Source organism: Phodopus roborovskii, unplaced genomic scaffold (assembly GCF_943737965.1).
Source record: "Phodopus roborovskii unplaced genomic scaffold, PHOROB, whole genome shotgun sequence".
In the NCBI taxonomy this organism is placed as follows: Eukaryota; Metazoa; Chordata; class Mammalia; order Rodentia; family Cricetidae; genus Phodopus; species Phodopus roborovskii.
The window spans coordinates 17,807,384-17,832,526 of NW_026126540.1; the positions used below are offsets into that span (position 1 = coordinate 17,807,384).

A 25,143-nucleotide genomic window follows, 5' to 3' on the forward strand; every position below is an offset into this window, starting at 1 on the left:
TGCTTCTGCTGCCCACGGATCAAGATATAGAACTCTCAGCGCCTTCTCCAGCATAAGCCAGCTCTGATTAAACGTTTTCCTTTATAAGAGTCACCGTGGTCAACTTGCTGTCTCTTCACAGCAATAGAAACCCTAACAAAACAAGGAGAGGGACTCCTCATTAGAGATCCAGGCAGAAGCAGGGGTCCTCCGCTCTGGGGCCAGTGTCTTACATATTCTCTGTCTCAATCCTGGTTGAGAAGCCAAGCTGTTCACCCAGGCTGCAGGGGCCCAGTTAACGGGCTCCCACCTGGTGGCTTGGGGAGACGGGTCAGGTGAGGACAGAAAGCCACTGTCCTGGCTTGCTTCCCACCTCAGTCTTGCTCCTCTTGGGCTACACACCTGCTTGTTTTCTGTTACCCTACTGGGGAAGTGAGTGGAGCGCAGTGGGAGGCTCTGGCAAGGGCTGTGTAATGTCTGTCTGTGTCTTGGCTCCCAAGAGTGTTCACAATGATGCAGAATGGGTGGCTGCAGTGGATGTGTCTCTCCACAGAGCAGGTGCCCTCCTAATGCCAGCAAACATGGTCCAGGAGAGGCTGGTGCCTGCCATAGTGATACTCACCTTTCTCTTCTCCAGCATCTGCGGGTGCAGCAGGAAGACCGGGACAGGAGGACTCTGTGAACTCAGACAGGCTGCTCACATCTCTGCGGACAAAGGGAGGACAGGAAGCCATGACTTCCCTGCACAAGGAAATCCAGGTACCACATAACCAAATCTCATTTGAGCTTCACAGAAGCCACTGCAGAAACAGAGGTGTTAAGATTCACAAAGCCAGGCGAGAATTGAGGACTTCCATAAGGTCAGCTGCAGCTTCCAATCTGTCTGTACAGACAGAAGCACCTTCTCTGCTGGTTGCCTTTCTGCCTCTGACAGTTCACAGAGAGCTTTCCAATGCTGTAGCCAAGCCTTCATACACTCACACAAGGCAAAACTCTGCCCTTCCTGCTGATGTTGCCCTATTCATTGTGAAAGGTACAGCTGGCCCTCAGCCATCTCAGGTTCCGTGTGAGTGGCCTGAAAATATCTGGAGGAAGCATTGCACAGCAGCTACCTTGTACTGTGGAATCAGACCTATAAAGGCCGGGTCTGTACCAAAAACCACATACATTTTCTCTTATCATTATTCCCTAAACAAGGTAGTCTGACATCAATTTACAAGTCAATTGTATTGCATTAACACTGGCAGTCATCTAGAGATGGTTTAACATATGTGGGAGGATCGGCATAAATAGTTCTATGAAAATATTGTCCTTTTGTTGTTATTTTGAGACAGGGTTTCACCACATAGTACTGGTTAGCCAGTCTAGTCCTTAGCACTACAAAGCCCAAGCTGTTCAATTTCATGGAAATCCTCCTGCCTAAGTACCAGGATTACAGGTACATCTCACTTGACATGTTATGTGAGGGGGCTGAGTATCTGTATGGTTGAGAGTATGTATCTGTGGGACACACACTTGGTATCTGTAGGAACCAACTGCCTACAGACACCAAGGGGCAACTGTATAATGCTGCAGGAAGTATCACACAGAGGAACTGTAAATGTGTTCACCAGTGCCTTGGAGGCTTTCTCAACCATTGGTGCTCAGACTGAATAGAAGTCCTAGCCCAGGAGAGATGAGAGGTGACACATTCCCCAGGGTGTCATAACGCTGGGGAGACAACAAAAGCAGAGAATCCCCACAGAAGCCCTGATCACGACCATTCTTTTGAGTTGTATGTAGTCAGATTTTGCTTCCCTAGGTCTTTACAAAGGCTTCCATGGTTCAGCCTAGAGAGCAAGGCGCTGAGAAGCACCTCACAGACAGACAAAGCAAATCCACACTGTGGCAGTGAGGACTCTGGACTTACGTAGGGCTGCACATGTGGTGAGAGAGGCTCGAGGGGATGGAAGCTTCCAGAGGAAAATCCTGGGAGGAAACACCATCTCCTGCATTAAAAGCAACACACTATTAGAGTCATCGTCTCAATTCAACTGTGCATGTTCTGGGTTGAGAACAAGCAGCAAGTGTTAGCCTGTAATGAGGGACTTGTTTTTCATATTAAACTGACAGCCACACATTCATATTCTCTTTATTGTGTATTTTGCACGTGTCAACATGTATGTGGAGGCCAAAGGTCAACATTGGGTGTCTTCCTCTGTCATTTCTATCTTAGTGTTTTAGACAGGGCCTACCCTTGAACACAGAACTAAGTCCATGAGCTCCAAAGATCTGTCCTTGCCCTGCCCTCCAAGCCATCACCACCCCTGGCTTTTCTATGGGTGCTGGGATCCAAGCTCAGGGATATTTTCCTGCCATGCCATAAACTTCAGACACAACGTGGAGAGTGTACCATGTTGCTGCTTTATTAATGGCATTTATTAATAGTTCTTTGAATGTCATCCCTTTTTCCCAAGCTGCCCTTTTATGTTTTCTCAAAGTTTAGTTTTCATTTCAAGTCCCATGTGTGTACCACTGACAAACTCTTGGTCCTTTGATAAACAGAGTACAAAATTAGTGTGTCAAATCCAAGCTGCCTCTAGCCATGAAAATCCTCCTTGTGCAACAAAATGCCAAAAGCCTGCCCCTTATCTAACGTTTCCATGAGGCTGTAACTTTCTCCAAGGAAGGGCCCGTCATGGAGGATGAGAACAATCTTACCTTTTACACCTAATGCATACCTCTAAACAAACATGCAGCACTGATCTGAGGATTGACACTTTAGGAGCACTGGGAAAACACTCACAGGGTAAATGGGGAACAAGACGGAAACAGAAAGAATGCTGAGGACCTGGGCCTTCTCTAGGGCTGGTGTCTCACAACCTTCTGCTCTTTTGGGCATTTGGATTTGGATTTGAGCCCTGAGCCTTGCACATGCTAAGCCACTGAGCTATACCACAGCCCCGCTTCTTGTTTTAGATTTTGAGACAAGGTCTTGACCCATGGCCTGAAAGTCATGATCCCAACCAACAGCTCCCAAGTGCCAGTGTTGGGCTTCCAGAGCTGGGTCCCCATACCTTTCTACCAGCTTCTGTTGTAGGTATCCCTAACGGGGAGGATTGGAGACAGGAGACAGTGGCAAGTACCCTGGACTTCTGAGAAACCTTGACCCAAACATGAACTTCCACCCAGCACACCACATACTGCAGGGCAATCAAGGATTGCTTTGAGCCCTCACACATACATCTAGACTGGGAGCAGAGACTCGTCTGCATTTTCTCAGGACTCATGACCCAAGGTGAATATGTCCACATCCACAGGGCAGCACATGATGAGCTTCTCTAAGTCTCTGCATTCCCCTTTCACTGTGTTGAAAACAACTCAACTGCTCACACAGGACTAGTAAAACAAGTTAGTGAAAACCAAAATGCTATTTTAAGCTAGAATTTCATTTATACAAGCACATGCATGCACACACGCACGCGCCCACACACATACCCCTATAGTAACAGATAAATGTAACAACAACAAAACAAAACTCCACAAGAGTAAATGTGGAAAAAAGTTGTTAATTCTGGGGGACAGGAATATAGACTCTGATCTCTCCTGTCATTAAAATTTCAAGAATGAGAAAGATAAGCATTATTCTTATTCATAATAGCCAAAAGGTAAACCCAACCAGTTACCCACTGATGAACACACCCAATAAACAAACACATTGAACATGCATAACAGAATGTCATTAATCCTTGATAAGGAAGGGAATTGATATGTTCTGTAATATAATAAGTCCTGAGGATATCAGGCTGGGTGAAATAAACCATTCACCAAAAGATCATATCTGACCACATAAAATAAACATGCATGATCCAAAACCATTTCTGTCCCACATACGATAATCATATGTGGGTCAAAATCATCCATGATGTGCATACAACCACCATACACAAGCTCCAATCCTATACTCCACAGAAGACATCCAGGCATGTCTACATTCATTCAGGACTTACTTATTTAAGATAACCAAGCAGCCAAATGCTTATGGCTAGAGAACAGGAGAAGGTAAGCAGAAGTTCCTATTTATGGGTACAGAGTTTCAGTAGGGAAGAATGGAAAGTTCTGGTGGTGGGGGGGGCTGTATAGCAATGTGAATGAACTGGCTTTGTGCCACCACTCAGAACATTTAAAAATGAATTAAAAAATAGTTCTGTGAAATATTTTGGCATGATAAAAAAAATTATGTACAAATATACAGGTCTTTGACCTGTTTAGTATCAGTAACAATAGTGACCAGGAGGATTGAGGAGGAGGAGAGGGAAGCGGGCAGCCTGTGGCAAGCCAAGCCTCAAAGCTGCAGCCCATTTGCTCTGTCCCCTGTAAGGTACCCCTGGACTGTGTGCTGGCTGCAGGTAGGATGAGCGCCCTGTACTCACCGGGTGGCACGAAGTGCTGGGCATCCACTACTGGTTTCCTGTCACAGTCAGAGCTGCTGCTACTCCAGCTGCCCCAGCTGCCCCGGCTGGCCCGCACGCTGCCTGAGGAGCTGCCACAGTCAGAGCTGGAGTCCGAGCAAAACTTGTCTGCACATTTCTTCTCAGACTTCTGGTAGTAACTGTCTGGAGAGGCAGAAGAGAGGCCGTGTTGCACCAAGGCAGTTCCCACTAGTGCCAGTTATGGCAAGTGGAGAAGGAAAATAGGAAGGCAGGGTAGGTTCATGGCTACCACCTCTGCTCAGCTAGTAAAAAATGGGACCTCAGGATTTGAGGAAACACAGGGTAAGTCTGCTCTGCCTGTGGACAGACAGTAGGACCAAGTAGAACCTTCATCTAAGAATGGCTCCAGGGCTCTGGAACTCAGTGGAGAAGTGCTTGCTTAGCATGCACATGGGATGTGAGCCTCAAAATGCAAAACAACTGAACTGCATGCAAATGGTTCAGAAAATAAGCAACATTTCTATCAAGAAAAGTGAGTCTATTGTACTGAATAGACTATTCTTTTCTACACTGGCTCTGGCACTGGTGTCCCAGCTCTCTGATCCAGAAACTACAGGGCTATACATGCAAAAGCTACCTGTTTACAAGTGGGACACCTCACTTACCTGGCTCTGCCCTTTCCCCAAGGAGCCCTGGCTAAGGCTCCTGGCCCTGCATACTGGCCCTGTTCCTTTGACAGTATGCACAATGACACTTGGGGGTGGACAGCATCCGTGCTCAGGTTCAGAAGAGCATGTGCTTTCTCATCTAACCCTGACAACTTTCTGTTGGAGTTGCTAACAGCTATGTGATCTGTAAACAGTCGACGTACTATTTCTTGAAACCTTGAGACTCTTAAAAAGAACAGATTGCAAGGAAACCATTCACGGGACTGTGCTACGTACCCTCCTCTCTCTGTGCAGGGGAGCTGTCTGACATCTCCACACCAGCTTTACACACCTCCCCAGTGCTGTCCTGTGCACACCAGCTTCTGATGCCATTGCTTGGATCTGGTCTCTCAAAGTCACTGCACACAAGCTTCAGTTCACTCTGTTCAGAAGGCCTGGGAGAGCCATAAGAAAGATCGCATGTCTACCTCATTACATAAATATACTTTCTGCTTGAGATTTGTCAGGTAAGAATTGCAATCTGGGACAAGTTGAGGTCTCCTCTCTGAGTCCCGTAGGAGGATGAAAAGCAAGTAAGGCCCCAAAAGATGTGGGAGATAGAGGTATTGCTCAGTGGTAGAAATAGGTTTAGCACACACAAGTCATAGGTTCAAATTATTATTATTATTATTATTATTATTATTATTATTATTATTATTATTATTATTATTATTTGCACTCCTATTAGCCCCAACAGGTTGCCAATTTGAATTAGAATGAATTTAGGGATGTTTGATCTAGCTTTATGTTTTATAAAGAGAAAAATAGATACCACAGCGTTGCTCAAGGTTGCCTGGCAGTCAGGAGCAGAGCCAAGGCTCCTGGCCCGTTTTCCTGGATTTTTAGTGGGTGAATCTGCTGTTTAGCAGTGGGAGGCCAGAGAGTTCATTTAAATATGTTCTTCCTCATTTGCAAACATTTGCTTAGCAATTACCATACCCAGCACAACGGCTGTGAAAACTCAGCAGCTTCCCTAGTCCTAACTTAAACCACACCTGTGCTACAGGGCCATGAACTCCTCAAGGAAATAATGACAACACACTTTTCTATGTAGAAATATGGAAATGCATGGGCTAGGAAGATTGCTCATTTGCTAAAGTGCTTGGTATGCAAGCATGGAGACCAGAGTTTGATCTCTACTATGCATGTAAAAAGCCAGACAAAGCAGCCTTAAAACCAGAACTGGAAAGGCAGAGATGGGAGGATCCCTGGGACTCACAGGCCAGGCAGATGAGCTAATCTATGTGCTCCAGGTTCAATGAGAAACAAACTCAAAATATAAGGTGAAGTGATTGAGGAAGATACCCAACATCTGCCTCTGGACTCCACATGTGTGCACACCCCCCCATACACACATTAGCATGTACTCCCACTGCATACCCCCATTTGCACACACACACACACACACACACACACACCAATAAAAATTTTTAAATTAAAGAAAAACGGTGGAAACACTGTGAATAATGACATGGTTCTCTGCATGGGCCATGGCAGTGCCTTTGTGAGGTGTGAGGTGGCAAGAAAGCAACCTAGACATGGGAGAGGCAGAGCGGGAAGTCACTGACTTCTGGTTGAGACAAAAAGTATGTGGACAGAAGCAAGCACCCAGAAACACAGTCCAGTGGCATCTGTCTGTGCCTCCCATGTTCTCATTTGTGGAAGGCTACAGATTACTCACAAGTTACTTGCAAGCAATTTAATCATTTGCTTGGATCTCAGACAAGTTTCCTAAGATGTAATCTATCTGTTTGTCAGAGCCCACAGAGGTAGCTCCCCTTCATATTGGCTTAAGGTCAGAAAGTTAAAAACTGTCCTTACTTTTTCAAGGTTTAAGTCATATGACTTAAAGGTCTAAGGCATAACTACTGTAGTATGTTTGGTCTTAGTTGTAAATGTCTTATCTAAATAACAAGAGACTTGATCTAAGGTGTGGTTACTCTTAACCTTCAAGGCCAGATAATGAGAGATTTAGGCATGATTACGAAATGTTTGGAGAATTAAGGAAGAAAGTCAGTTTGTCTATTGTATCACAATAAAGAAGTCTTTTGCTATTTCCCCCCTTTTGGTTGGGATATAGTAAAATGTTGGAGAATAAAACTTGAGGCATTCAGTATTCACTGGATTGCCCTCTTGACTATTCTGTGTCTCTATCTTTTCCTTAGTATCAACCAGCAAGTAGGCTGGATCTGACTGAAGCCCACCTAAGTTGGGCTCTTACAAATTGGCATCACAAGGTGGGGCTACTACAGATGGCAAATACTCATCTATCTATCTATCTTATCTATCTTATCTATCTATCTATCTATCTATCTATCTATCTATCTATCTATCTATCTATCTATCTTACTTTGCTGTGATCCCAGAGTCATGAAAACACATATAGGAGAATGCAGAAAGGCCTGATGTTTCCTCTATACAGGATATTGCACTCCAACTCTTTAATAAATATCAATAAATGATATGGTACATACCATGTTTACTTCCACTGTGCTAACTGTTCCTGTGAATTAGGTATAGAAGGAGCCAGAAAGCTACCCTGGAACTGTCACCTGTCTGTTTTACAGGAATATAGACTACACCCTGAAGAGCTATGACAATGCTGAACTATGGTCTCTGAGCTCGGTGGCATCTTCAGTGCTGAGCTCAGTGGCTGCCCACTTGGGTTCTAAACTCTGTAGCAGCCTTCCTGGGTGCACTGGGACCTTAGAATGCTCAACTATAGCACAGTGGAACCTCATTCCCACTAAGTATGCGAGAGCCAAGGACCCCAACAACAGCATGCTAAAACACCTAACCAAGGTTACATGGTGGTAATGTCTCTAGATGGCAAGATTTGAAAGAAGAAAAGCCTGCGCGGGAAGAGGGGGATTCTGGCCAGGCATGGATCCATGCCAGGATCTTGGAATGGAGTTTTCTACAGAAAACCGGAGCAATGCAAGGAGACACTCCTCACAAGGGGGGACTGGGGAACAGGAACACCCTGCTTGTAGCTAAGGAAAAGGGGATATGTGTGCTAAAGCCCCAACATATATGTGTGGTGTGCTGGGAGTCTAAGATGAAAAACCTGAACTCAGAAGCCACTTTTGCTGGATGTGGTGTCAGAGTGACTGGTGATCTGGTTAAACAAACAAACACCCTTCAAGTTGAGGAACTCTGAGTACGCTAGATTTAGGAGATTATCTCTGGAACCCCGGCAATACAGAGAGAGATTCCACAGACATTGTTTAGTCTCTAATATTCCAAGTAAAGAAATCCAAGTCTGAGAAGCTAGCGCCTCCAAGCAGCAGGGTTTCCAAGGCATAGTGCCCAACTTCAAAGGTTCCATCCATCCAAACCCTAGCCTCACTGACCATGTGGCCCAAACCTCTCACTATCAGGACACCATCTTACTGGAGCCTTTCTGCAGGGTTAAAGTGAAGGTCAGGAGAATAGTGACTATACTACCTTATTACACAGCTGGGTGGTGTGTGTGTGTGTGTGTGTGTGTGTGTGTGTGTGTGTGTGTGTGTGTGTATGTGCGCGCGCGCACGCGTATACCTGTGCCAGGGCTTTCTCAAGGCTCCCCCCCCAAAAAAAAGCATAAGCAGAATGAGGCCTTGTTATGAGGGGCAGCTTGGGTCTGTCCTCTAAAATTTCCCATAGCTTTTATCATTTTATAAGGGACAGATGAAAATAAAAGTCTTAAAAGGTCACATTATAGTACTTTTAAGGAGTAAAGTTACAAAAAAAAAAAAAAAAATTCAGCAACTACATTTCGGGCTGAATACATTGTACTATGCTACAATGGCACCCAGGCTTACAGAAACAAAAGTTGCAGTGGCATGGAAATCTGGATCAGACTGGTAAGGGGCTGCAGGCATCGCATACCTGGAGGTCTGAGTAGCGCCCCTTTTCTTGTTTTTTCTACATGTTCGGTTTTTATTCCAATTGAGACTTTGTGTGCTTCCTTCTCTCTTCTCCTGAAGCTTCCTCTTCCTGTAAGAATCTTCCTGCTGAAGAGAAAAAAAGGAAACATTTGTGGCTTCAAGAGACTGTCTAAAGACAAAACTCTTGAGCGCCTTTGTTAACTTTTGGGGACCAACTCTTTCTACATCCAGAACTTCTCAGCACTGGCGAGACATGAGGCCACTTTTTCTCAGTCTCTGCAGACAGCGAAGAAAAAAATAATTGTCGCTTATGACACTCCCAAGGGGCTGAGAGGGGGAAAGATCTGCAGTGACATGTAGGTGGCTGCAGTAACCCCCCCCCCCCAGCCTCCATCTGCTCATCAGTGCCTGTAACTCAATGAACCAACTGCCCCGTAAGGCTCAAGCTATGTGTGCGTGTTCTTATTTGTTTACAGATGAACTCTGTGTGACCAGGCAGCCAGACTGCCACAGGATGTGCCAAACTAGCTACAGCTTCTTGGGTAAATAAAGTCAGAGCGCAGTTCTTATGCAAATGTGGTTATGAAGAACTTTATTCAGTGGGTGGCATACTGACAGCTATAGGTATATGTGCTGCACATACATGAGACTCAGTTGGTGGTGATGGGGAGTTGGTCCCTGGCCTTTTATATTGTAAAGCATCTTCTGCTCTTCTAGGGGGTGGGCCTTCTCTCTCTTTCACTCTCTGCTCCTCAAAATCAGAGCTCAGATTTAACAACACTTGTGCAGCTTGGAGGGATTTGCCTTCTCTATGCATTTCACAGGTACGAGGGACCCACAGGGACAGAGGCATACCCCAGACTGGAAGTTCTTTCTATTGGTTAAGACTTGTTTCATGAAAAAGCAAAGATGCCCATTTCAGCATCCTTTTCAGAACCAAGGCCCAAAAGTCAGAGTTATTGATGGTGTAAGGAGTAATTGTAGCCTTAATGTCTACCTGCAGGAGAGGATGGAGTATCACAGTTTCCGCTCAATTTTCTATCACATAAGAAAATCAGAATTATAACTGACATACACACACAATGATAATAATTACTCTCTTAGCTATCTTACACTAAAAGTTCTTAAAATTTCATTCAAAAAACATTACATTAAAACATTAGTGGATGGGTCCCTTTCCCCTTCTTTTTTATGCTTTTGTAAACATGAATTGCTTTTTCAAGGAAAAAAAAAATGCCTTAGGAGAAAATAAAAACCCAGAGCTAAGGTTAAAACTTAGTCTATGGCTTCCACACCTGCCTTTACTCTTCCTTGCCAATAAAGGAACATTCTCTGCAATCAACAGACAGTCTTACATAGTCTTCCAAACTACAAAGTCAGGTCCCAAGAATGTACTAGAAAAACAAACACTGCAGGCTACACCCGGGAGTGTGTTGCTGAGAGGATTGGTTTTCTCATAACAGACAATGCAGTGGACAATGCTTTCATAGGCCTTAAGGAACAACTCCACAAAATTAGCGGGACACAGAAAGAAAGGAAATAACCAAGGACAGCCACTTGGTGGCACCAGAATATCTACTTTCCAACCAAGGGGACATCCTTGGGTCCCAAAGTCCATTCTGCTAAGCAAGCTGCCAAAACTGGACATCTACACAGACCTGCAGAGGGAGGAGTGGATACAGTCACATTTGATCAGGGGCTGGTGGAGCTCCAAGGACAGGGGGATCAACGATATGATGGTTAAGATGAATGGCAAAAAATAGTAACAACAACAGCAAAACTTTTATAGTAAAGAACCCACAGATATTAGGCTCATCTGGCCCAAAGACTTGGGGCTGGAGGCAGAACTTGGGGGTTCTGGTACATGTGTGTGGCAGAGGGAGCCAGCAGCAGCACCTGTTTCTTAGGACCAAATGAGACCAAGGGGACCTTAGAGTCACTGGCTCCATTACCTCCTAACACAAACTCAATATGGACTCCTCTGTCACTGTAGGTAACAGCCAAGTCTCCAAAGACCGCATCAAAAAGACACCATGTACAACTCCAAATTTCACTAATTCCCTATCCTAAATGTGGTGACTTTATTTCTACCAATGGAAGTGTACCCTCCTGCACCTTTGGGCCTAGCTTGTTGTTCCTCTACCACAATACTGCCCAGTATTCAGACTCAGGCCACATCTGCTCTTTGCTTATGCTGTAGAGAAAGTGTGACAGGTAATCTTGATTGTCAACTTGACTATATCTGGAAGTAATTGAGACCCAAGAAGTTGTGGGGGATTTTCTTGATGGAATCATGTGTGATAGGAAAATTCACCTTAAATCTGGGCCATACCTTCCAGTGGCAGCCCACATAAAAGGACACTGAAAATGAAAGCTTTTGCTTTTAACCTGCTTGTCCTCAATCTTGCTAGTGAGTTGTCTATCCTGTTGCTGCAGTCAGCATTAAATTTAACTCTTCAGGGTTCCAACACAGACTGGAAACCAGCAGCTGTCCTGGAATCCTCCAGGACTCCAGCACCAGACTAGGACTGCAGAGATATCCAATCTTGTGGACTGAACAACTATACGATTCTCAGCCTCTGCATTGTGAGACTATTCAGACCACATCTAGCAAGTCAGCTTAACATATGCCCTTTTAATATAAATATAGTGTGTGTGTGTGTGTGTGTGTGTGTGTGTGTTTAATAACTTTAGAGCAGTAGTTCTCAACTTGTGGATCGTGACTCACACAGGGATTGCAGATCACATACTTACATTTAGAGAACCCTGAGAGTCAGGCCGCTTCAGGCCCACCTCCACAGGGTAACTCCATTCCTAACTCCTGCCTGGCAGTCCTTATCTGGAAGGCCCAAGAGCCCTCTCACCCTTGTTTCCCTGTGGGCAGCTGCCTTTCAAGCTGCCCCTGGTTGATGGGCCCAGTGCCTGGAGGTCATGCAGTGCCTGCTGCTGCCTGCCTTGACCTTCTGCGTGCTGTACCTGTACAAGCTGCTACCTCCTCTAGGGCTTTGCAGGACCCTGTAGGCCAGTATTAGTCTTGATGCCTGATTACATTCAAGTGCCCGTGCCTTTCTCAACCCACTTCAGAATGTCTATGCCATATCTACTTTGTAGCACCTCCCCTTAATTTAAACAAGGGAGTCATTCATGCTTGTTATATCAAATTTAAAGAATACAAAACAACCACTCACTGTATTTCACAAATCTTTCTCCTGAATATTTCTCCATGATGCTACACATACATAAGGGTAACAGAACAGCTAATGGAAATACATGTGACACTAAGACAATGAATTACTTTTAAATCAAATGTCAAGGTCCAACTTATAGGAATCTAATTTTTTTCTTAAGTAACCATGGTAAAACCAAAGGAAATACCAACCTTTAAAACATGTTTTCTGCATAACATATTAATTCATTAAAGACCTCTTTAAGGACAAGATGTTGTGGCAAATGCCTTCAATCCCAGCCTTTGAGTTCCAGACTAGTGTTTCAAGACAGACAGATTTGTAAAAAAGACCCTGTCTCCAAGAACAAAACAAAACAACAAACAACAAAGATACCTTTAACGTTAAGAATAAGACTGTGAACACAGCCAGAGCTGTTACACAGAGAAACCTTGCCTCGAAAAACCAGGGAAAAAAAAAAAAGATTAAGATTGTGGGGGTGGGAGTGTGGGCCAGTACTTATCATCTATAGGTTCTGGATTTGATCCCCAGTACCACAGGGACAGAAAAACAGACACCACGCACAAGATTGCCCTGTACCAGCAATGGTCACTGTTAAAATATATTTTACCTGACTCTCTCATCAGCCTCACCTTCTATATATTTTATATAGTACTGCATTTTTATGTTGTTAAACTCTTCAGTATTTGCAGTCTGGCTTTGATTTATTGTTGCTGACTATTCAGTCTCAGTCCTAGATATGACATAAGCTAATGTCACTAACAAACCTCTAATGTAGGTTCTATAACCCAAGCCTGGATCTTTATTTTTACTTTTAGCTTGGTGGGTTTTTATTAACTTGATTTTCTCAAGACAAGTCAACAAGTTCATTTTCATTTAAAAATATCTGCTGTTATCTCTGTATGTGTGGCTCACCTTGCCTGAGTGCAATATTCTTTGTCCACATTTTCACTCTCAATGACAATGTACCAGTATTTTCTGACATGACATGTTCCTTGCTCTGGCCAACTCTCAAGTGTCATGGATTATGAAGAATGTCATTATGTCTGTTATTAGGCATCAACTTTTCCAGACCTACACAGTGGACCACTTTCATCTACAAATTGAATTCTCCCCTCTTTGCAGGAAAATCTTCTTCTATTACATTAATAATACTTTCCTGATCTTTTAGAGAAAAGATAACAGATGCAGGACAGAGAAAGATCAGCAGTTCATCAAGACTGCCTTGAAATGGGACTGTCAGTACTAACTAGATGGAGCGGGTTCTGGTCTGGTTCTAGTTCACTACTGTCACTAGGAGTTAACCCACTGCTTAAGATCAGGGCTTCCAGAGAATAAAACTAAAAACTAAAAAACATTTACTATCACTTACATAATCCAAAGATAAAACTTTCTGAGCAAAGATATTAAAGTTCTGCTATCATCTACAGAAAAAGAAATATACATATGGGAGAGATCTGTACTCTGCCTTAAGTGTGAGCTCTGCTTTTTTAATAGGAGAGAGAAAGGAACACAGACCTCTGGTGAAGGCGTGTCCTGCCTCTCAGAACATGTGCTCTCTGGAGATGCTCTCTGACTCTTCTTTAGTGAGGACAGCTTTGTGTCGACACCTTTCACAGTCTCACAGCTGTCCACTTCACTCTTGATAGGCACTTGCTGGTTATTTCCTTGAATACATTAAAAAAAATCATTTTATAGCTTTATTCCATTCACATTCCCCATAAGTAAATGTTTTCTTTTGTCAACCACATTTAATTTAATGAGATTTAGGTACAGTTTCTTTTTATAACCACAATTCCCCAGAAATTTGCATTGTTTACAAGCGGAAATATATAATAGTTCTACAATCTTTAGAAGATGTCAAAGTGAGGGTAGGGCACTAACATTTCTGTGTCGTCATAATTCACAGTGGCCCAAAGGTGGAGACAACCTGCTGTCCACCAACGGATGAATGGAAATCTGTATACTGGGGCTACATTTAACACTGTCAAAAACAATATGCACATTAGTTAAGATGATTTTTTTTTTTTTAATGGAACTAAAATCCTGGTTGAAAGACAGAGCATGAGGAAGCTTAAAGACAGAATACTAAATTAAATGAGCCAGACAAAAGAGGACAAGTATTTTATGATTTCAGTTGCAGGAAGACCTAATGTAGTCACATTCAAACTGACAAAGAGGATGTTTCCCAAGGGCTGGGGGAACAAGTGATGGGTGTTTAGTTTACTGATGAGCAGACATTGTTTGAGTTGGCAACAAAGTTCTGATGATAGACTGAGGTCACGCTTGCCCAACAACTCAAATTATAATAAACGTTCCTCTCAGAGAACCCCAACTACCTTTTACATCATAATATTCTTTATGAATAGCCAAATTTCCATTTGACGATTGTGCCAAATGCATAAAGCTCTTTAGAATTAATTCAGAGCCTTTCCATACCTTCACTTCAGTATCAACAAATGATACTGGTTTGAACATGAGCCTTGGTTCCCAAGATGGTGCTATCAGGAGGTTCAGTGAACCTTTTAGGAGGTAAGCCTCCTGGGAGGTTTTCAGGTCACTAGGAATTTGCCTTCAAAGAAGGTTGTGAGACTTTAGATTCTTTCTCCTATACTTGCCTACTTGTTTCCTGGCTCATAATATGTGTGTGTTCTTATGATACCACCTTGCCAGCTGAACTCCAATCAGAAGCTTAAGACAAGAGAACCCCAGAACTTTGCCCTAATGCATTGTTTAAAGAGATTCTTCATTGCAGGCGTAGGAAGCTGGCCAACAAGTGCTAGTAGCTAAATGTTAAGATTGAAGCTTGACCAGTATGGGATCACACACCTTTAATTCAGAAGGCTGAGCCAGGTGGATCTCTGTGAGTTTGTGGCCAGCTTGATCTACATAGTGGGTTCCAGGACAGCCATCGTTACTTCATGAGATCTTCTCTTTATATATATTGGTCAGTGGGAGAAAGGAGGGGGTAGGGAAGAGGTGGTGTAGGCTCCTCTGTGGAGGCTACAGGCATCAGCTAGGGCATGTTGCCCATTTCTTCAGTCAATAGCATCTGTCACAAGAGCATTTATCTTTCTTTAACCAAAAATGCTATTAAAGAAGCAAGGCCAGGAAACAGGAGGTGCTGCAGCTATTAGAAAAGCTGATATAGCTGGGTAAAAAGTTGGTATAGGCAGGTATGGTGGAGCATGCCTTTGATTTTAGCACTCGGAAGGCAGACCCAGGCAGATCTTTGAGTTCAAGGCCAGCCTGGTCTACAGAGAGAGTTCTAGGACAACAAGGGCTACACAGAGAAACAAAAGTTGGTATAGATCTGTTTAGTTAGAAACACTGCAAAGAGTGACTACTTTTTTACAAAGACCCTGAAGCTGAGAACAAATAATTAGAAATGTATCAATATTCTTCTAATAATGATATACAACATTAACAACCTCACTTATTCTAAAACTTGAAATTCTTAAGTCATATCATTCTAAAAATCATGTGCCTTGTTTTGAATTTCAACATTTATGCCTTGGCTAAAATTGTGTGTAAATGCACTCAGCTCCCACAAAATAAAACCAAAGATCTTGGCATCTGGGTACGGTAGCTTCCTCTGCAGTGTCAGACAAGACTGCACTGTACTATAGTGTGAGAATCTGAAAGAAAGAGCAGAGGAGGGGATAGCACAGTATCTGTCCCAAGGTTACAGGTGAGGCCAAATCTCACTGGAAATAGACCAAAGGAGAACAACCAAGGAGGTGGCTAATATTACCATGTTTCCTGGAAACTTCTGGCATGTCTGACTGCTGGTACTGAGGTGGGCTTTTGGGCAAAGGACTTTCGGGTGGCTTCTTAGAAGTCTTCTGTGGGCAGGGCTCTTCTTGTTCCTTGAGCTCAACCACATTTTCTGAAGTTTTAATGTCAGTTTCCTTAGGAAACATACATGTCTGTATTCCCTCCTTCATAGTACACTCTGAAGAAGTATTATTGACAACTGTGTTTTTCAGTGAGTTTTCCTCTTTGTTCAGTACATTTTTGGGGAGGGTTAAATTCTTCTGCAAGTTGACATTCATACCAGTGGCATATCTGAGGCTGACCCAGTTCTCACTCATGACATCAGTAGAAGTGTCTTCCTTGGCAGCAGACAGGGAGCTTGTCAGGGTCAAAGTCTGCTTCTCCTCTGTAGCAATGCTGGCACTGCTGGCCAGGGATGCACTGGGCTTCTGTTTGCTGTAGTAGAAGGAGCACTTATGCTTCTTCTGAGAATGACCATAGGTGGCCGGACTCCTCTTGGCAGCATTCTGGATCCTGCTCAGGGGTGGGCCCACTGGAAGGCAGCTCTTCCCTCTGCCTTTGTCAGATGAGCTGTACGTGTCAAGAAAGTTCTTGCAATTGCTTCTGAAGAAGAAACACATTTAGTATGAATACAAAGCAAACTTCCACAGAACGGGGGATCAATTGGTGCAGTGCCCTGAGGAGTGCCAGCCTCCCCCTTCTTTCCGAGCCCCGTGAGTTCTCTACCAAGAGGCCATCAATGAGGCAAGCCCTCACACAGAGTATCTAAGAAAAAATATTGAAGCTATTCACACAATTTACAAAGAATTTGATAAAAAATAAAATTTCTTCTACCTTGCAAGGGAATCAGGAATGACCTCCCACCCAAATGCACGGAGGGAGACATCTTACTTGTGAGAATGGGAGCTGAGCGCGTCCACTGGACCACCATTCTGCTGGGAAGACAAGCTGCCACTTTGCCTCTGTCGGGTTTTCATGAATTCTATCAAGATGTACTGTGCTTGTTGGAAGGCTATTAGAATCACACCCAACAGGGACAAACTGGGGAGAAAACAATGCCATTCATTACTGCGTGCCTCTGAACAGCATTAAGAGGGGCCACTAGAATACAGCCACAGTTCCAGCTACTCAGGAGCTGAGGCAGAAGGACTGCTTGAGTCTGGTACGGGCAACGTAATAAGAGGACTTCAAAAAAAAGTTTTTTTCTATTACAGAAGAGTGGTGAATAGACAGAAAATAGCTATAGGAATGGTATTACATTTCATTAAATATACAACATAATTTCTAATGTTTCTTAAAGCTTAAAAAAACAGTTTGTTTAAAAAAAATTTGAATATTCAAGGTTGACATGACAATTCATTTTTTAAATGTATTTTCTAAATAAAGTTACTGTTAAAGGATCACTGTGGTCTTGCTGGGTAGTGACAGCACACACCTTTAATCCCAGCACTTGGTAGGCAGAGATAGGCAGATCTCTTGAGTTCAAGGCCAACCTGATGTACAAAGTGAGTTCAGGACAGCTAAGGCTACACAGAGAAACCCTGTCTCAAAAAAATAAAATAAAATAAAAATAAAGGATCATTATGGTCTTATAATGTCAAATAGTCACTGCACTGAGCTAGTGTCAACCCTCAGGCTGCCACTGTGACTGGCAATGAATGAATATGGAAGACAGCTGTGTGTCACACCTCGGGTCCTACAGGCTTTCAGTTTCCTAAAATCTCACCACAGCTCCATGAATGCCTTGTCTCCTGATCATACACAAGAGGACTCAAAAGCAATAAAACTCTCACTCCATTTGTTTTGTTTTTTGTTTTTCAAGACAGGGTTTCTCTGTGGCTTTGGAAGCCATGCTGGAACTAGCTCTTGTAGACCAGGCTGGCCTCGAACTCACACAGATCCGCCTGCCTCTGCCTCCTGAATGCTGGGATTAATGGTGTATGCCACCACCACCACCCGGCCCTCCCACTCCATCGCGACTTTAGTACTCTGCCTGAGAAGGGTGGGAAAGGCAGTCATTTACCTGACAAAGAAGACTGTGAGCCTCCAAAAGGACTCCTCCCAGCTGGGACCCGGAACCACCTCTGCACACACAGGCAACATGTGATGAGGGAGAGTCACGTTGAGTGTGAAGTGGAATTCCAGGTCTGCTGCAGTTACCAGCATCAGCTCACGGATGACCCAGGAAGAGGTAAAGTCAGGAGTAAACCTAGGGTAAAGGGCTCATAAGTATGATTGTTTCTGTTTTTAGGGGCAAGGGGCTCATCAGTATCATTATTTCCTGGTTTTAATTCTTACCACAAAGCAAAAATAACAATAGAAACAAAACTTTGGTCTATATAACAATACTCAGGACTGGAGCACTGGCTACTCTTCTAGAGGACCTGGGTTCAATTCCCAATATCCACATGACAGCTTACAACTGTCTCTAACTATAGTTCCAGGGGACCAGAAACCTTCTAGCCTCCTTGGGTACCACTCACATGGAACATAGACATAAATGCCTATAAACACCTATAAAAAATTTTTTAATTAAAAAAAACCCAAATATTTATATAAATGCAGTGTAAGATATCAGTAACTAACCGGCTGGGTACCTCCCCTAACAGTACACCATGAACGGAAACGAATTTAAACCCCAGCACTTACACGATACTGATGTCACGAGATGTATTTGGGTTTAATGAAAACGGATGGCAATCTAGCACTTGAAATCCATAACCCTGGCAGTTATATCCATTGATTTTCAAGGACGTCACAGTTATAGGAAGAGGGCCGATATTCTCAACTTTGAAGTTCTTTGTAATAGATAAAATCTGCTTGCTGTCTTTCAGTTCTAGTAAGGGAAGAGTTGCTTTATTTAGTATATACACACTTCAAAACTAACTTTAATCATTAACTGAATCAAAACATTATTAAAATGTGAAAAAGCTGAACACAGTTAAAACCTGATTTCTACCTTGTTTGTAGAATAGTTTCTTACTATACCACCTCTAGATTCTGCTCTATAATAAGGAAACAGTAAAAATACTCAAGTCTAGATTCCTCTCAAGTAAAGATTTCGCCTTCACCCACTAGAGGCGAAACTCTGTTTTTTTATTTGTCCTGGAGTCAAATAGTTTGGTATCATGTACCCCACGACCAGGTAAGAGAAGGGTCTCATATATCCCAGGTTGGCCTCAAGCTTGCTATGTAGTAGCCAGAAAAGATGCTGCAGATGTCAAGCCTGTTAACTCACGTCGACGACAATCCATCAGAGTGGACTCAGGCACCTTAAATCGGAGTGACCCTCCTGCACCAGGAAGTCTTCCACCCACTTTCAAGAGCTCTTGTGCTCCAAATCCTTCCACACCAACCATGTCGATGACAGTTAAGTTATTCCTACAGTGAAGGAAGCACAGCAGCATCACCCTAGGCCTAAGTCAACACAATCCTAAAACACAGGCTAGACCACATCCCAGGACACTGGGAAGCTTAGCTTCAGGGTTACATGCTGCAAAGCTCACATGGCACTATTCCTACACAGCAAGAATACTATGAGTTAAAAATACAGCAATCTCTTACAAGTATGGCACCTCCTGCATCTTACAGACTAAGGTGCCTCCAGAAAAAAATGATAGTCCAGAATGTTCAAGCTAGCTGGCAGCAGAGTGGGTGAGTAACTAGCATTCTCCAACCATCCTACCACAAATGGATGCACAGCACCGGGGTGGCGGCCACATCCTGAGACATCAAATAAAGTGGCAGACATGGATGCTAACAAAAATTGACAAAATGACAAAACCGATTTGTAGGGAGGTTTTCATAGTGATTTCCGTGAGACGGGATGACTCTAGAATTAGTGGTTTTGTTTTTTTGTTTTTGTTTTTTTTTTTTAATCAAATACTCAAAATATCACCCCACAAACTACAATTAAGTAGTCAGATTCTTATGAATGCAGTGTGTGCAGGGCAGTGTTCATTTTTTTATTAGCTGATGTCATGATGACAATGCCACAAAGTACAGAGAGAACTCATCTTTATTTCTAATGTCAAATGTACTGAAATGTCTGAAGAAAATACTGTGTCAATCAATAAGGAAACCATCAAAAGTAGATAAAACACCATTAAAACTTTACTTTTAAGTCTAGGGAAGAAATATTTACTTATATAATTTCTGAAACCTTCTTCAGGAAGACTAGGTTTCAAATGAAACACACAAATCAACAGGAAGTTGTGGCGTCTTGGGTCAAGGCTTTGAAGGACAGATGCTCAGGACTTTATTTTAACACATTTTCCTTTTAGTATCACTCAGTTGCAGAAGAACAGATCCAGGCATATTCAAGGCAGACTCCAATAAACTTTTTGCAATTGATTGATCTGATTAGAAAAGCTTTTGAAAAATAACTAAAGTGTTATTTATTTAAAGTTGCAAACAGCTTCAATTCAGGTCTGTACTTTTGCAAAAAGACTTTCAGAAAGACTATCCACTATGGAAAAAAAGTAAAGAATAAAATGCATCTTTCCTGCTTAAATCAACAAGCAGTAGCTGTCATTCAAGAGGAAAGAAGTGTGGCAGTGGACCTCCCCAGTGAGGCATTTTTCCACTACACAGCACAAGAGGCTGGAGGCCCAAATCTACCCATGGGTAGGTCTACAGCACTGCTGTAATTATCTTCATTACTAAGGACAAAGAAGTGTGTGTGTGTGTGTGTGTGTGTGTGTGTGTGTGTGTGAGTGACTGTGGATGAGTATGTTCCAACTTTTGGGCCCATATCTGTCTGACTAAAGGCTGAGTGAAATATGTTATTCCCCTGGAGACAGTGGCTCATAGGGAAGGGACCTGACTGAAGCACAGGGATTAAGAAAGGACCCCTCTTATTTAGCCCCTTCCTCTTCCTAATCTACAACACAGCCCCACCACTGCACTCTGAGCAGTGAAAAAGATGAGATAGTGAGAAAGAGACTGACTTGTTGTAGAACAATCCTGTGCATTGTGAAAATGTGTTGCTCTCACTGCTAATAAAAAGCTGATTGGCTGAAAGCTAGGCAGTACTTTAGGGGCAGAGAGAATCTGGGAAGAAGAAGAGTAGAGTCAGAGATGTCACCAGGCAGATGGGAAGGAAGCAAGATATGTTAGAGAGGTAAAAGTCATAAACCTTGGAGCAAAACATAGATTAATAGACATGAGTTAATTTAAGTTGTAAGAGCTAGTTTGTAATAAGCCTGAGCTATTGGCTGAGCATTTATAATAGTGAGTGGTTATTTGGGAAGTGGCTGGCCAAACAGAGATGATTGTGGTCCTCACAAAAAAAAAAAAAAAAAACAAAAAACTCTGCCTACACAGACTCTGTGACAGGCATACACCTACCGGATTAGTATAAGAGAGGTGACTTTTCCATAGTCCACTGGTGTGAACACAACACCAACCCTTCTCATTTCCAAAGGTTGCAAGTAGAGATGGAGCCCGCCCAAACTGGATTCCTCTGAAGGTTCACCCTACAGGTAACAGAGGACACTATTAACCACAGCAAATCAGCAGAGTAAGTTTTCAGCCTCTAAACATACCCTTTATAAGCTTGACTGCATGCATCCTCGCCAAACTATTTTCTTTTCTCTCCTTGTATTTGTCATACTGGGGACAGAATTCAAGACCTTATGCATGCTAAGCAAATGCTATACCACCAAGTCTCAGCCCCTTCTCTTGCCAATCTATCTGAACTTGTTTGTCCTGAACATTTAAGTGTTCAATACTTCCTATGCCTGATATGAGAAACTTCTGGGTAACTTCAGGACAATCAAGCAGAATACTACAAAATAGATTTGACCCCTGGTCTGAGTGGGAATTGGAGTTAGAAGCCTTCAATACCGAACACTTTGACTGAGAATCAATCAGAAAATGGACTTTTTCTGATTATTTTTATAGCAACTGAATAAGATCACCCACCCATATCAGATAAGCATAGATTATCTTTAATAGTGAATTTAAGTTTTACAAAAAAAAAAAAGAGAGAGAGAGAAAGATTTTTTTAATGAGTTTCTCTCTTTAGGAGACCACTATTTATTTATATTTGCCTTTATTCCCTTCAGTATTCCTATGAATAAATATTATTGTTTTACCACTGACAGGCCAGGTTTTTTTTTAATGAAAATATTTCTGCTGCTTAATGACAAATGATTGTTTTTGTCAAGTATGATATATAATCTGCACAGTAAGTAACATTTCTCTTTTTAGCTTTATCCTTCAAGCCTTGATATTTTCTGTGCTACCTGGAAGGACAAATAATGATAAGCCATATTCATTTCAATTAAAATTATAAACTCTGCAAGACAAAATCTTGCTTTATAAATATAATGTAACACTGAGCCAAAATGATGCTAATCTTCAGTTTAAAGCTATAATAACACCAATAGCAGCTGTCTATTCAATGGTTTTTTTTTTTCATATACCAGGAACTAGACTATTTAACCCACATAAAACATTAAGCAATCTGTTTTATAGACCTTACTGAATCTTCAAATGTTGTTATGAAGGTCAAAGATGAGATGAAACAACTGCCCAAAATAATATAGGCAGATGGAGTCAAACCTGCACTACCCAGTTCCTTACGTTCTTCACCCTCCCCCAAAACTACGCTTCTACAAGCAAGTCAATAAAGTTACAATGTCGAAGTCCTCTTTCATATGAAAAATAGTTTCAAGCTCTTCAAAATGTTTTTATTTATATGCACATATGTTTCCCCTCCTGTCTTCTCAAGCACTACTTGTGTGAAGAACTCATTGAACTGTGGTTATAGGCAACTGTGAGCCACCACTGAGTTACTATGATCTAAGTCTGGGTTTTCTGCAGGAGAAGACAAGTACTCTCAACTAAGTCATCTCTCCAGCCCCATGACAAAGAGCTTTAACAACTCTGAGTTAAAGTTTGAGCATTTATTCATTTATTTATTTATGTCAATCTATTAAGTCAACAAAGATTCCTAAATCACAAAAATGTTATTTCTTAGGAGGGAAATTCTCTAGTTGCCAATATAAACACTATCTAGATGAGTCACCCAATATGTTCAAATCTGATTAAAATAGACATAAAATAATCTGCTTTTGTTTCTCAATTTCAAGTTATAAATGACTTACTAAAAGTAGGCAAAGCATTTCTCAGTATTTTGAACTAATAATTTCTATCATCCTGGATGCTACCTGGGAAAGAGAAGCAGAGGAGCAGAGAGGAGGACAGGGTCACCATGGAGATGAGTGACCATGTGGCCCATGGCTCCACCCCTCCAGTGCCACCCAAATGATCTCAGAGAAGGGATGATTGGTCCATTATTGCAAACAAGTCTCTGGGGCAAGCGCACTTAAGAAGCTGCTCTGCCTGCGCCCTCCTACTCTTCCAGGTAGGCTGAGGCTCTCTGTCGTCTCCCTCCTGCTCTTCCACTTACACTGTATGGAATATAGTTTTGGAGGGATACAGGTGGAGACCGTTGCATATGTCTGTGTACATTCTTTATAGTTGTTTTAACTTTGATTCTGAGCACACAATCCTCCACTAATAAATGGAAACTGAGAAATGAGATGGCTAAAGCCACTGGCAAACAAAAATCCCACCATATAATAATTTAATTCCTTCTAAGTGTTTAGAAAGGTACCATGGCTGCCTAGAGGTCTAAGAATGCTAAAGAACTCTTTTAAATAGTGAACCTGAGTGTCACAGGAGTCCAGGGACTATCCTAATCACTAAGACACATGAGAACTCATTGTTTGTTTGCTTTTTCAGATAGGACAGCTTTGGCTGTTCTGGAACTCACTGAGTAGACCAGACTGGCCTAGAATTCACAGAGATCTACCTCCCTTTGCCTCCCAACTTCTGGGATTAAAGGTATGCACCGCCACACCTGGTACATAAGAATACATTTTTAAAATGTATCTACTTTTCCCTTACAACACACTAAAAAGGTATTTGAAGGGGCCAAGGAATCCTAAGAGAATCATAAATTAATTCTTGATTCTCTAGTTATATAGTTTTTTTTTACATAGTTCTGATTAAATTGCAATTTCTTCTCTTGCATGAATCTAATCCACCGCGTTAAAATGATGCACAGACTAAACTCATCCTACAGCGCTGTGTCATTGAGAAACAAACAAACAAACCCTGCTATGTATGTTTCATGCCCAGAGAAGGGAAACAAGAGCCAGCCCAGAACATATGGACACCAGAACACAAGGAAGCAAGGGCCACTGTTTCTACAGCTAGCAAGTATGCAGTTTCAGTGTCTGAAGATGACCTCTTACCTGGTAAGGGCAAGCTTTGGTGAGCTGGAATTCACCAGTTGTGAAATTAATCATCTGCATATCTGTGCCAAACCTAAAAGCCAAACAAAAAACTCCAATGTTCAAAACAGCATTGAGATTAGCCAATAAGGAATTAATAATATCTATGTGCTCACATACTCACTACCACATACCAACCCATCAATGGCCATTCTACCTCAGCGCTCTGCACACCCACCCACAACACCTGCAACTGTAAGTGCTAGGGGAGTATTATTATTCAATAGAACCAAGACCCACGGCAACAGAGATCTATATAGGAAGCAATGCGGATTTCCTCCAAGTGGCTTACTATGGAACTTGAAAGGAAGCTGCTCTCAACAATGGCAGCTTCATGCCCTTGGAACTGGCAGCATCTGGAGACACTGGTTGACATGGCTGGGGAAGTCTTGCTGGCCTCAAGGGAGCAGACACCATCTTGAAAGAGCCGAATGCCCTCTAGTACTGGGCCCTCCTTCCTCTAAAAGGCAGTAGCTGATGTGACATGCCAATAGCACAAAAGCTGAGAACCCTGTGATCAAGTCTGTTACACAGCTTCCTACCCAAGAGGGACATTCTGAGTAAATCTGCAACTCCAAGACAGCAGGATGGCTGTATGCACCTGCAGGCATCCCGTTTAACACTACACTCAACTCATCTCTTACTCTTGAGCTAGGAGAACCACTAGGTTGACCAAGCTAGTCTCAAAGGCATGGTCTTTCTGTAGGATTACAGACAGGCACCACTGTGTCTGTCTTTAAATCCACTTCCCATGTTGGCGAAGATCATCATAATTTAAAAGAGTCTCAATTTGAGAAGTTTATATGAAACTTTGGGACAGCTTTCCCTAACTCAAGAAAAGAAAGCTCTGCTGAGGACAGACCAGGCACAGTAACAATGAAGGTGCCACACAAAACAATGCCAAGATT

The 25,143-nt window shown here is 42.6% G+C and overlaps 1 protein-coding gene across 2 annotated transcripts in view; it reads right to left on the reverse strand.

The window, feature by feature from the left end:
• Positions 1 to 25,143, reverse strand: part of Tmem131l (transmembrane 131 like) — a 136,280-nt gene that overhangs the window by 7,146 nt on the left and 103,991 nt on the right. The window contains exons 19-31 of one of the 2 annotated variants that reach the window (XM_051199446.1): positions 24,197 to 24,269; positions 21,279 to 21,406; positions 19,168 to 19,310; positions 18,579 to 18,765; positions 17,953 to 18,138; positions 16,821 to 16,970; positions 15,907 to 16,532; positions 13,671 to 13,819; positions 8,969 to 9,090; positions 5,336 to 5,493; positions 4,392 to 4,574; positions 1,889 to 1,967; positions 602 to 684 (exon numbers count right to left, since the gene is read on the reverse strand). In XM_051199446.1, coding sequence (XP_051055403.1) covers positions 602 to 684; positions 1,889 to 1,967; positions 4,392 to 4,574; positions 5,336 to 5,493; positions 8,969 to 9,090; positions 13,671 to 13,819; positions 15,907 to 16,532; positions 16,821 to 16,970; positions 17,953 to 18,138; positions 18,579 to 18,765; positions 19,168 to 19,310; positions 21,279 to 21,406; positions 24,197 to 24,269 — 2,267 coding nt within the window. Of the gene's footprint in view, positions 1 to 601; positions 685 to 1,888; positions 1,968 to 4,391; positions 4,575 to 5,335; positions 5,494 to 8,968; positions 9,094 to 13,670; positions 13,820 to 15,906; positions 16,533 to 16,820; positions 16,971 to 17,952; positions 18,139 to 18,578; positions 18,766 to 19,167; positions 19,311 to 21,278; positions 21,407 to 24,196; positions 24,270 to 25,143 lie in introns of both variants that reach the window. The other variant, XM_051199445.1, reaches the window with a different exon arrangement.